Source organism: Marmota monax, unplaced genomic scaffold (assembly GCF_021218885.2).
Source record: "Marmota monax isolate L192 unplaced genomic scaffold, Marmota_monax_Labrador192_F-V1.1 WCK01_AAM20220418_F8-fsc00265, whole genome shotgun sequence".
Lineage (NCBI taxonomy): Eukaryota > Metazoa > Chordata > Mammalia > Rodentia > Sciuridae > Marmota > Marmota monax.
Window position 1 is genome coordinate 327384 of NW_026694808.1, and position 12804 is coordinate 340187.

At 33.4% G+C, this 12804-nt stretch overlaps 1 protein-coding gene across 4 annotated transcripts in view; it reads right to left on the reverse strand.

The window, feature by feature from the left end:
• Window positions 1-12804, reverse strand: part of Naa35 (N-alpha-acetyltransferase 35, NatC auxiliary subunit) — a 116178-nt gene that overhangs the window by 18157 nt on the left and 85217 nt on the right. For all 4 annotated transcript variants that reach the window (XM_046425901.1, XM_046425903.2, XM_046425904.1 and 1 more), the window contains exons 13-14: window positions 7091-7150; window positions 2936-3042 (exon numbers count right to left, since the gene is read on the reverse strand). In XM_046425901.1, the coding sequence (XP_046281857.1) occupies window positions 2936-3042; window positions 7091-7150 (167 nt within the window). The remainder of the gene's footprint in view (window positions 1-2935; window positions 3043-7090; window positions 7151-12804) is intronic.

Below are 12804 nucleotides of genomic sequence, written 5' to 3' on the forward strand. Positions count from 1 at the left end.
AACAAGTACCAAAAGAGTCCTGAAAAAGAATTAGTGCAGGAGTATATAACAGATATTAAACCTTCAGAGAAAGGCACGATTTTTTTTTTTTCAAAGAATATGTCACTGGAACTTAAATAAATCCCAATATGTAAGGTATTTTGAAGTAATATAAAGATATCATTATAACAAGAGTGGAAAAATGGTTTCTGCTTCACTCAAAGGGCTATCAAGCATGCAATAAAGTTGCACTTCTATTTTCATTTCTACTACAGGAAAATATTTCAGAAGGATAATAAAAACCAGAAAAATCTTTGGAAGAAGATTTAAGTGCTGAAAAGGATAACCTATGAGTTGAGGAGAATTATTTACCTCAACAACAAAAAAAGCAGACAAAAATGGCCATACAGAAAGTAGAAGTTTTGATGTGGTAAAATAGATTAAGGAAAAAAAAAATCCATAATGCCTATCAGGGGATAATAAAGAGAATTAACTTCCTATAATATACAAAGAACTCTTAGAAATATGCCAAAAAATAAATTACTTAACAAAGCTAATGGGCAAACTTTAAGCAACTTATTAAAAAATTAGAAGTACCAATAAATAGTATACCTGAGCTCAAATTACTCAACACACAGAAAAAAAATTAAAAGTAATGATTAATACCTTCTGCTGTTCATGATGTATATGGAAAGTATACTTTTTCATACTGCTGGTAGGAATAGAAATTGTTACAGTCTTTTTAAAAAAGAAATTCTGGAAATATCTGTTAAAATTAAAACTACACAGGTTTCTTCACCCAGTAACCCTATTCCCTTAGACTATATTCATTTTATGAAATATCTGGGAGCCATTAAAAAAATTTGTTATATCTACATCAGGTAATTTGGGATGCAAGGCTACCATGTATCTCTCTTTTTCTCTCTCCATTTTTTTGTTTTTTGCATTATTGGGTATTAAGTCCAGGGGCGCTCTCCCACTGAACTACATCCTCAGCCCTTTTTAGTTTATATTTTGAGACAGAGTCTTGCTAAATTGCCCAGGCTGGCTTCAAACTTGCAATTCTCCTGCCTCAGCTTCCCAAGTAGCTGGGTTTATAGATGAACATCACCATGCCCAGCTATCACTTATCTTTAAGTGGAATAAAAATAAAGGAGGGGAGCGTGGCAGGGTGAGGGAGAAGTGATGGGGAGGAATACTGGCTAAATTATACTGTTATATTGAAGTGCATGTACAAATACGTTAACATCACCCATTACGTACAACTATAATGCAGCAATAAAAAAGGTGGAGGGAAAAAATTTTTTTAAAGTAAGGTTTTTAGATTTAAAAGATTTTAAAAAGCAATCCACAAAAACTTAAAATATAATGACAAAAACAGTCTAATGATAGTTCCTCACTGCTCACAAAACAAAAACCAAAGCTTACCAGAACCTTCAAGAGTCACTCATATCTTATTCCAAATTCCCTTATCACCTACCTCCCATTCATTTGTTCAACAAGTATTTACTGTATGCTTACTACATGCCAGACACCATTCTAGCATTTATGACACATGAGTGAAAACATCTGGATATTTTAATAGAATAGCCAAAAACACCTGCCTTGCGTTTGGAGTTTATATTCTAACTGGGGGAATAGAGAGAAAGAAAAATAGAAAACAAACATAATAAAAAGTTAATTATAAAGCATAAAAAAATTTTATAGAAAACAGAAATGGATTGGAGGTGGAGATTCCAATTTTTAAACAGCTCTCACTGAGGTGACACTCCAGGATTGAAGTTTGACATCTGGGTGTCAACCAAGGGGTTTTCTAAGAGTCACTCATACCTTATTTCTAAGGAAAATGCCCCCTCCTACCCTCCACCCTCTGCAAAGACTTGAGAGTAAAAGAGTTCCCACATGTTCCAAGAATAGCAAGGAGGCCAGTAAGGGAGGGGAGGAGAGAAAGTCAGAGAACTGGCAGGAAAGACCTAGACGTAAGCACACCAAATCTTGTAGGCCCAATCATAAGGATCATCGCTTTTATTTCAAATGAAACGGCAATGTAACCAACACTGTATATCCTTCCAGGGACAGTCCTTACCAATGGGAATAGGGGCTAAATTCTCAAGCTCCCTTATCCCTGAGAAGGACAACTCTGAGGTTTTCAACCACACTGTTTTTCAAAGGCCCCTACAGTACTAAACCAAAGTTACTATCTATGGAGTGCACTTGATGATTCCACTTGTTCACAACCCTGCCAGCGTTTCCTGGGATTATTTCCTAAAATACATTCACATAAATCTTAGTCTCAGGGTCTGTTTCCAGGGAATCCAACCTAAGACAATAAGCTACCAGAGTTTCACATAATATTGGCATAATTTATTCAAAAAATTGCTGGTAAGAAGGCTGAACTACTAATTGTTCTTAAAATATATTTCATACTCTCATGCCTCTGCAGATGCTGGGCTTTTGTTGTTGTTGTTAAGAAATAAAAATGACTCAGTTCCTCTCTCCCCATCAGAAAAGCCCTCCTCATTTCTTAAAACGTGAACTCAAATGATGATTTTTTTTCCTACAAGCCATCCTTTCCCAGTTTCTTATGACAACATGTTTCCAGAACAATGACTACTAGATAATCATTTAAAGATCAATTATCTACTTTTAATTTTTATCTAGACTCAGATCAAAAAGAGATATCTTATTTTTATAATTACTTCCCAAAGTCTATAACAGTGCCTTGCACAAACAGTCCAAGACAAATTACTGAATAACTCCTGTTGTCAACATCATAATAACCTTAATTTTAATTTAAACAGTATGTGGCAGAGATGAGTTAATTTTAACAAGATTTGAGTTATTTTTATATAGAGACTACATTCCAAACTATTTTTATATTTTGTCTGTAAAGAAGGAGTGCAGAGAACTTTGACTTTAAAAATACATACATTATAAATTGTCTTATAACACTTACTTGGGGGAAAGCACCGGAGGACTGACAAAAGACCGAAGTGCATCTTTCACCATATCTTGCATGAGATGAGTTCCAAAGACCTTTTTATTATCCACGAGGAATGTGGTCTTAAAATAAATTTTATATGTATTAGTAATGCTGCCAAACAAGTTGACATTACTGAGACATAAGAATATTACCTTTAAATACTACAAAATATAAGCAATTAAAATATAAAAATTGGTGGAAAACTTTTATAAATCACTGAATCCACAGTAAGTATTGTTGACAGTACTAAGGATATGTCAAATGAACCCATACATGAGGGCTCCATAAGTTACAAAATATTTAATGGCTAAAAATATTAAGTTATTTGATCACTTTTTTGAGGCACTGGTGATCAAATCCAGGGCCATACACATGCTAAAAATGCTAATACACACAAACTTTGTAAAAATAAAAAAACATATATTTATAAGTTTGTGTTTAATTTCCTTCCATTAATAATCCCAGTGTTTTAATGTTTAATATACCAGAACTTCTTTAATTTCCTAATACTCATTTTATTTTTAATTTACATAAATTAAAGTTCATACTTTGTACAGTTCTAGAATTCACAAATGCATAGTTGTTTAGTTTTACAATCAAGGTACAGAACAATTACATCATATCCCAAATATTCCCTCATGTGATCCCTTTGAAATCAAGACCTCATCGCATCCCAAATCCCTAGTAACCACTGATCTATTCTCCAACTCCATTGTTTCATCATTTCTAAAATGTCAGTAAGATTAAATCAGGATGTCTTTGAAACTGGCTTCTTTGATGCCAATGAGGTTCATCTCCATTAGTGAGTGTATCAATACTTTATTCCTTTGTATTTCTGAGCAGTATTCCACTGTGTGTATTTACCACAGTATCTTTATCCATTGCCCAGCTTAAGAACATTTGCGTTGTCTCTGTTATTGATGTTCAAAAACAAAACAGCTCTAAACAGCGGTTTTTGGGAGAATGTCAGATTTCACTTCTCTTAGGGAATCAACTAGGACTTTGCATGCTTAATTTTATAAGAATCTGATGAACTGTTTTCCAAGTAGCTAAACCACTTCACATTTCCAACACCAATGTACCCTTGTGCCAGCACTTGTTATGGTCGAATTTTTTTTTTATATTAAGATAATGTAAAAGGTGGGTAGTATTTCACTGTGATTTAATTTGTATTTCCTTAACACTAATGATGTTGAATATCTTTTCATACTGAATTTCAAATTTTTCACTCATTTTTAGAATTAGGTTGTCTGTTTTCTTATGCTAAGCTTATTAAGAGTTCTTTTATGTGTTCTAGATACAATCCTTTGTCAGACATGATTTTCTACTACTCTGTATCATCTCATTTTTCATTTTCATTTTTTAACAGTATCTTGTATAGAATAAAAGTTTTTAATTCTTCATCAATTATGCTTCTGATGTCATATCTCAGAACTGTTGTTCTCCCCACACAAAGATTTTCTCCTATTCTTCCTCTATATCTATCTATCTATCAATCAGAGTACTAGAGTACTAGGTATTGAACCCAGGGGTGCTACACCACAAAGCTATATCTCCACCCTCTTTTACTTTTTTTAAATTTTGAGACAAGATCTTGATAAATTGCTTAGGGCTTCAATACACAGCTAAGACTGTCCTTGCTATTCTCCTGCCTCAGCCTCCTAGGTTGCTCACCACCCCTTGCAACACTGTGAGACAGGGTCTTGCTAAGTTGCTGAGGCCTGCCTCAAACTGAATCTCCTCCAGCCTTAGCCTCCAAGATGCTGGGATTACAGGTACGGTGGGTTGATGCATGTGTGAGATTACAAAATGGGATTACAAGATGCTATGATGCTTGACTCTATCCTTTCTTTTAAAAATTTTATAGCTTTGGGTTTTATATTTAGGTTTTTGATGTATTTTATGTTATTTTTTATGACTGTCCAAAGTGTTCTTTTTCCATTTTTGTTGAAAAGGCCATAACTTCTCCACTGAATTACCATTGTACCTTTGTCAAAAATTAATTAATCATATTACTGATCAATTACTTGACCACAGTAGTCAATCAATAAAGGATTATGTACTACGAAACTATATAATAAGGAGCAATTTTTTAAAAAGAGGACTTTTTAAAAAGAGAACTTTCCCCTAGCTTCCACACAAAAAAGTTATTTCTATCATTTTGTCAATATTACATTTCTAGTCACATAGAGTAAGTTCTCCCATTTTCTTTTGTTTTTTTCCTTTTGAATTTTTCTTTTTGTTGTTCTAGTTCTTTGCCTTTCTATATAAATTTTAAAATCAGATTCTTGAAAGCTACAAACATTTGTGCTGTAATTTTGACTGAGACTGCTCCGAGTTTATAGATCAATTTGGGGATCACACTAAAATATCAGTCTTGCGCTGGGGATGTAGGTTGATGCATGTGTGAGGCCCTGGGTTTGATCCCCAGTACCTTACACACACATACACACAGTTGTTATACTCCATAAACACATTTATTTCTCCATTTTTTTTTTAAGTTCTTGGATTTCTTTGAACAGTGTGTTACAATTTCTCAGCATGCAGGAATAGGATTTTATATATATATATGACCTCATAGAATATGATTTCATTAAACTCAGCCATCAGTTCTAGAAAATTCTTTATAGATTCTTTGGCATTATACATAGAAAAGTCCTGTTGTGTAGATAGACACTATGATTTCTTCCTTTCTAATCTGTGTGCCTTTTTTTCCCCTTGTCTTATTACATTGGCTCAGGAGGAAAACAACAGTCTTATACATTAAGTATAATGTTAGATGTAGGTTTTTTTGTATATGCTCTTTATCAAGTTCTCTTCTATTCCTAGTTTTGCTCAGTTTTCAATAATAAATGTATGCTGAATCCTGTCAAATGCTTTTTAGACTAGATTGTATGGTGAATTACACTTACTTTCAAACACTGAATCAGCCTTGCATTTCTGGTATAAAACTCCATTTGGTCATGATCTAATTATCTCTTTTTATGTACTTCTGGATAAATTTGCTAATATTTTGTTGAAGATTTTTTTTTTGTCTGTGTTCACACACACAAAAAATGGTCTATAGCTTTATTGTTTGAAATGTTTGGTTTTAGTGCTAAGTTAATGCTGGCCTCATGTATTGATTGTTCTTGTCTCTTCTATTTTCTGTAAGGGACTATATAAAATTGGCCTGGGTCTTCACTGGTGAATGTTTGTTTTTTTTTAATCTGTGAATTCAATCTGTTCAATAGACAAAGGATTATTCAAATTATCTATATCTTCTTGAATGAGTTTTGGTAGTGTTTCTGAAGAGAGACATTTTATCTAAGTTTTGGAATTATGGACTAAGAGTTATGTATAATATTCCCATATTATTCTTTTAATGTGCAAAGTGTCTACAGTGATATCACCTCTCATTCCTGATGTTAATCATTTTGTGTCTTTTCTCTTTTCTTTATTATTCTATCTAGTTAAAGGTTCATCAACCTTATTGATATTTTTTCAAAGAATCTGCTTTTGATTGCATTGGTTTTCTCAACTGTTTTTGTATTTCAGATTTTACTGATTCTTGTTCTTACCTTTGTTACTTTCTTCCTTCCACTTGCTGTAATTTGTTCCTTTTCTAGTTTCTTAAAGTGAAAACTTAAATCACTAACACCAGATCTCTTTTTTCTTAACATTTAATGCTACAAATTTCCAATGAAAATTCCTTAACTTGTATCCTACAGATTTTGAGGCTATATTTTTATTTTCATTTAGTTCCAAATATTTTAATTTCTCTTACAACTTTGTCTTTGACCTATGAGTTATTTAAAAGTGTGTTGCTTAATTTCTAAATATTTGGAGATCTTTCTAGATATTTCCTCTTACTCATTACTACTTTAGTACTTCTAAAATGGTCAGAAAGTTGTTTTTGTATGATTTCCACATATTAAAATTTTAAAATTATTTCAGGCTTGTTTTATGCCCAGCATATGATTTTTGATTAGTATCTAATAATCTAAGTCAATAATTCTATTAAAAAATATAATGCTAACTGTGGAATATCCTTTTAAAGCATCTTCCTTTGGTTTATCAGTCAATAAAACAATCAATACATATAATTTAATGTTTAATATAGTTATTTTGAAACTAAATGAAACTTACTTGTAACAAAGATCTTGAAAGAACACAAGGTGATTGCTCACTAAATTCACAGAAAAAGTCCTAGTAGACAGAGAAAAAGCAAAGTTATTAACAGATTAAGTAAAAGAAGAAAATGAGGTCCATAAAGCACAATTTTTGAAAATGACCAACTACTACAGTTAAAATATGGGAAGTAGCCAAAGGCCATTTCCATACAAATTGCCTAATTATATCAAAGTGACAATGGATAATTTTAGAGACTAAAATATTTTTTAGAGAATTGACTAATAATAGAATCATGTGGACACCAATATTAAATTTCTACACCATGAAAATAATATAAATAACAACTTAGTAAGTAATGGTAGAACTTTAGTTCCTGCTTCAACTGGATTCTTATTACTCTTTCTGACTTGGAGGAATGATCAAAAGACATGGGTTTATATACAGAGAAAAAAATATGAGAAAATACACCGTAATATTAACAACTATAGATTATGGGATGGGGATGGTAATTATTTTCATATTGCTCTGCATCTTCCAGATTTTATAGTTAAAATGTATATATCTTAAGTCTTGATTTGGGAATTGTTAGATATAGGTATTTGGATTTGGGAAAACTTATGGCACTACTGTAGGGTAACAGTGAAATAAAAGAATGGACTTTTCTGAGTTTCCTCCTCTTTGGTCACACAATAGTCTGACCTGTAGGCTGAAAGTTTAATTCTAGACAACCCTTTTTTTCTCAATTTATAACATTTTGTTCCTCAGAATCTTATCATTGCTGATTCTGCGATTACTACATATATTGTAAAAACTCAAAAACTATATCTCTACCACATAACTTTAATCTCTATCCTCACTGTCAACATCAATGATCTCTATTAAAATATTCAAAAGCACCTTGAATTCTATTTAACTAAGACTCTTTCTTCTTGTCCTAAAAAGTCCCCAATTTCAATGAATGGCAAAAGAATGCACCTAAACTTATAAGTAAGAAGCCTAAAGATCTTCCTGAGAGCTTTCTCGTGTCCCATATTTTAATTTTCCACCAATATTCTATCAATTTCAGCTGACACATGGCTCCTTTAACCTCACACTATCTGCCTACCATCCTTACATTAGCACTACCATCTTTAAATTAGCAGTTTCTTAGACTATAGTAATGGTTTCTTAATTTATTTTCCCATGTTTACACTAGTTGCCTTTTAATCTCATCTTTATGATACAGCCACTGCATCACCGCAAATTAATTCAATTATACTACTACTATCCAACCTATAATGATCCTATATAAATCTCTAATAGATTTGCTCCATGATAAAAACCAAAATCTTGAAGGTGGCTTAAATAGCCATGCTTGGCCTGCTTACCTCTCCAACCTCACCAAATCCCCAACTCCTCCATCAATTATACTCCAGGCTACCAGTTTTCTGATTGTACCATCCTGAGGGGAGAAACATTCAGCTTCCTTCACCAGGAACTGTCCTTCACCCTCACCATCCTAACATATATAAAACTTCCAAATATTAGTTTTACCTTTACTTCCTTGATCACCTAGATCAGTTCCTTCATTACATATGTTCATTTCTTTCAGACCTCTATCTGGTTTGTAATTCTATAATTACAAACAAAATCACACAAAATATACACAAATCTGTATGATTATCTGACTGAATTCTCTCTTACTCTAGGCTGTAAGCCTTATGACAACTTAGATGATATGTTTTTGCTCCTCAAGGTATACAAGCTCTAGCACAAAGAAAATATCCAAAGATATCTGGTGAACTAATGAATGTCTTATGCTTGTTTTCATAGTTTTATCAGTATGCCATTTATGCATTTCTCTTCGTTGTCTTTCATTCCTGTGCTAGGGAGTGAACCTGGGCCTCACACATGCGCTACCACTGAGCTATGCCTCTGGCCTCCATTTCTAAATTTCTTACGGCTAGCACATATCCCGAACAGAACACAATCCATAAAGTCTATTACTTACTACATTTAAATAAGGCACTCTTCCTAATTATTCCATAGCTTCCAAAAGTTTCATACTCTGGGTTCCTAATATTTGGGTTTCTCTTCACTAATTTCTCTACCCTCCTTCCTGCCATTGTGTTTTTCTATATTTATGCAAAATATCAGAAACACTGAAAATACAGAAAAATGCAAAGAATAAACTATCTTCCAATATTCAAAATAGTCAGTGTTAACATTTTGGTATTTGATATTATCTTTTTTTCTTTTTTTGCTACTGGGGATTGAATCCAGGGGCACTTAACCACTGAGCCACATCCTCAGTCCTTTTTTATAGTTTATATTGGAACAGGGTCTCACTAACTTGCTTAGGACCTTGCTAAGTTGCTGAGGCTGGGTCTGAACTCACAATCCTCTTGCCTTGGCCTCCCAAGCCACTTGGATTACAGGTGCACATTAATGCACAGGGCTCTAATGTTTTTTAAACTGAATTTGTCTTCATCTCTGAAAATATTCTTTTTGCCTGAGAGAACCTATAAGTGGATATATATCCTTAAGCAGAACGTTCATAAATATAAACATTTTTCCAAGTCAATATTTCAAAAAAAAATTTTAAGGGTCGTATGGCATTCTACACATACCATAGAATGGATCAGATCATAATTGGGCATTGGGTTTCTGGTTTTTCAAATTACAATAATTTAACAAATACATTTTTAATGCATCTTTGCACCCATCTCAAATCATTTTATACTGAATTTCTAGATAGAAAGTTGCTGGGTCAGAGAATCCACAGTTAAAGATCTTGGAGATATAGGAGTGTAGGAAGATAACTATTTCCCTTTCTCAACATTAAATATTATAATTTATTTTATGTGTATGGTATTGGGAATTGAACTCAGGGTGCTCTATCACTAAGCTACATACCCAGACATTTTATTTTGAGACATGGTCTAAGTTGCCCAGGTAGCCCTTGAAATCCTTTTGCCTCAGTCTACTGAGAATCTGGAATTATAGGTGTGTACCATCACATCCAGTCACTTTCCAATCTAGTTTATCTTATTTATACATAAGCACTCTTTATAATTTGGCATTTTATTCTAATAGTAATAGCAATAGGTTTCTGAGACAGATCTAGACTACTTGGTCCCTTTATCCTCTCTTAACTTTTCCTGTCCTCTTGGTCTCTGCCATACTTTCCCTCCTACCACCTATATTTCTCTGTCTCAAATTTCCTGGGATACATGGTCTCCCTTACTACACTCTCTTCAACATCCAGTACTAGTAGTCCGGTTCTGACTCTCTAGCTTCCATCTATTATGGTATGCCTTTATGCTACCATCCCCCTGACAAAGCGATCCATAATTTTTCTGCCAGATATCTAGGACCAACGAGAGCCTGTCTGGGTTGAACAAAATATTAAGAGCTACTCTGATGTGCCTCTGGTGTTAAAGTGTCAGAGTAAAAAGGAGAATGGAAGGTATAAGGATGGGTAGAAGCTGAATCAATAATCACTAAATTTTAGTGTATATGAGTAACGGTAAGAACCATGGGAAAACCACTAATACTATAACAATTATGGATATTAGAGATGCAAGTATAAAGAAAATGAAATATTTGGTTTATCTATAATTGTATCTATTGTAGTTTATGTAGACTGCTTGCTATGTCCACTAAATTTCATGTACTACAAAGATAAAATATAAATGTGTAAAAATAATTATTATTGTAGGTTTTATTTGATCTTTCTAAACTAACCAGCCAAGTATCTGGCTCAAGGTTCTCATTATCATTCACCTGAATTACTGTTATTAGCCTACTAAGACAAAGGGGAACTTTGACTTGTATCATTTCAATGTTGAAGAACATACAATTGAAAGACAACATCATCTGGGTTTTGTAATTTTTGCTTCACCTTACCAATACGTATTCAACTTCTCAACTCATAACTCAACATGAAGCCATTCAGAATGCCTTTTTTTCTGATCTGACAACCTGTGACTATGTTGCTCAAACTCCCAGAAAAGTCCTTTCTTCTACTTTTTCATTATGAAATCCTATTCATTTCTCAAGACTCAGATAAAATTCCAACTCTTAAATTATATTTCCATAGTCCAACTTACACTGATTTTTCCCCCTTTAAAAATTCTACTGTACATATTCAGATGACATAGGTGTATGTGTACTAGGTTCATCTCCCTAACTAAAGGGGAAAGGTGGAAAAACAGAACCTGGGGCTGGGGTTGTAGCTCAGTGCTTGCCTAACACACGTGAGTTACTGAGTTGGATCATCAGCACCTCATAAAAGTAAATAAAATAAAGGTATTGTGTCCATCTACAACTAAAACTACATCTAAACTAAAACTCCCAAATGTCACTTCAGACTTCCTTTGTAAACTTTAGAGAAAGTCCAATTATTATGTTCTTTTCATATTAATCTAGTTTTAAATTATTTCTGATCCACTAACTATAAATGAAATTCCAAATCTAGACATTTTTATTACCTATGAAAACTTGTATATACAATAATAATCACTATCAAGGATATAGCCAAAACAACAGTAACTGAATATGATTTAAAACAGAATTAAAAGTTTTGCTATAGGCTGAGCCAGAAAAGCACCAGATCAAGAAGCAGTCACTGAAAACAAAGGGACTTACAAAACCAAAGGACTAGAAACAGCTATGATAGCAGATCAGATTCAGGAAGGTGATCAGGAGCCAAAAGGCCAAAACTGGAGAAAAGTGTGTACAGTAGACAACAGATGAAGGAATGGGTCATAGACAAAAAAAAAAAAAAAAAAAAGCCAAGGTTATTTACATGGAAAGGCAAGAGATTAGTCAAATAGAGGTTCTCTAATTCATTTAAAGCTGAGAATCTGCTATGTCCAAGCAAAATAGATTTAAGATACCAGCTCCAATAAAATCTTGATGGAAAAAGACTCTATACTAACAGATTAGGATAAAGAATCATAAAAATGGAAATACTTAATTGGCAATGGGTGGGAAAGATTTTAACAACTCTGTTTATCTTTGCTTTGTTCTGCAATACTTGTTAATGAATAAAACTAATAAATCTTTTTCCTTTAATGTTCTATGATGAATATATATTAAACAGAACAACAAAAACCGGATAGTAGAGTAAAAACATTTCCCTCATCTACTGCTTAGCCTTCATATGCACAGTCAAAAGTACTTAGTGATGTGGGTCAGACAGAAAATATGTTAGAAGTCTATGCAAAGGCTGCTATTAACCGTTCCCTATTTCTCAACCAGCTCAAAATGTCTATTTAGGAATCTACACAATCATGTTCTTTAATAAGAAATCCTGAAGCTTATATAAAAACACCCAAAAGATTACTGACAATGCCTCAGCTACTTACTGTATTTAGAACCAATGTGAATTCCCTGAACTGCCTGAAAGAGACCATGGTCTTCTCTGAGGGTTTGGTGAAAATGACTGGCACAATGACAGCCTACTTAGCCTTCAATATTAGCCTACCAAAACCCAAGTCAGCCCTATTGCTTATTTCATTAAAAAAAAAAAGGAAAAAAGAAAGAAAGAAAGAAGAGAAAAAAGCCATTTGTCTACCAAGAACAAAACAGTACTAGTAATACAACAACATACATTAAGAACATGTTATCGGGGCTGGGGATGTGGCTCAAGTGGTAGCGCGCTCGCCTGGCATGCGTGCGGCCTGGGTTCGATCCTCAGCACCACATACAAACAAAGATGCTGTGTCCGCCGAAAACTAAAAAAT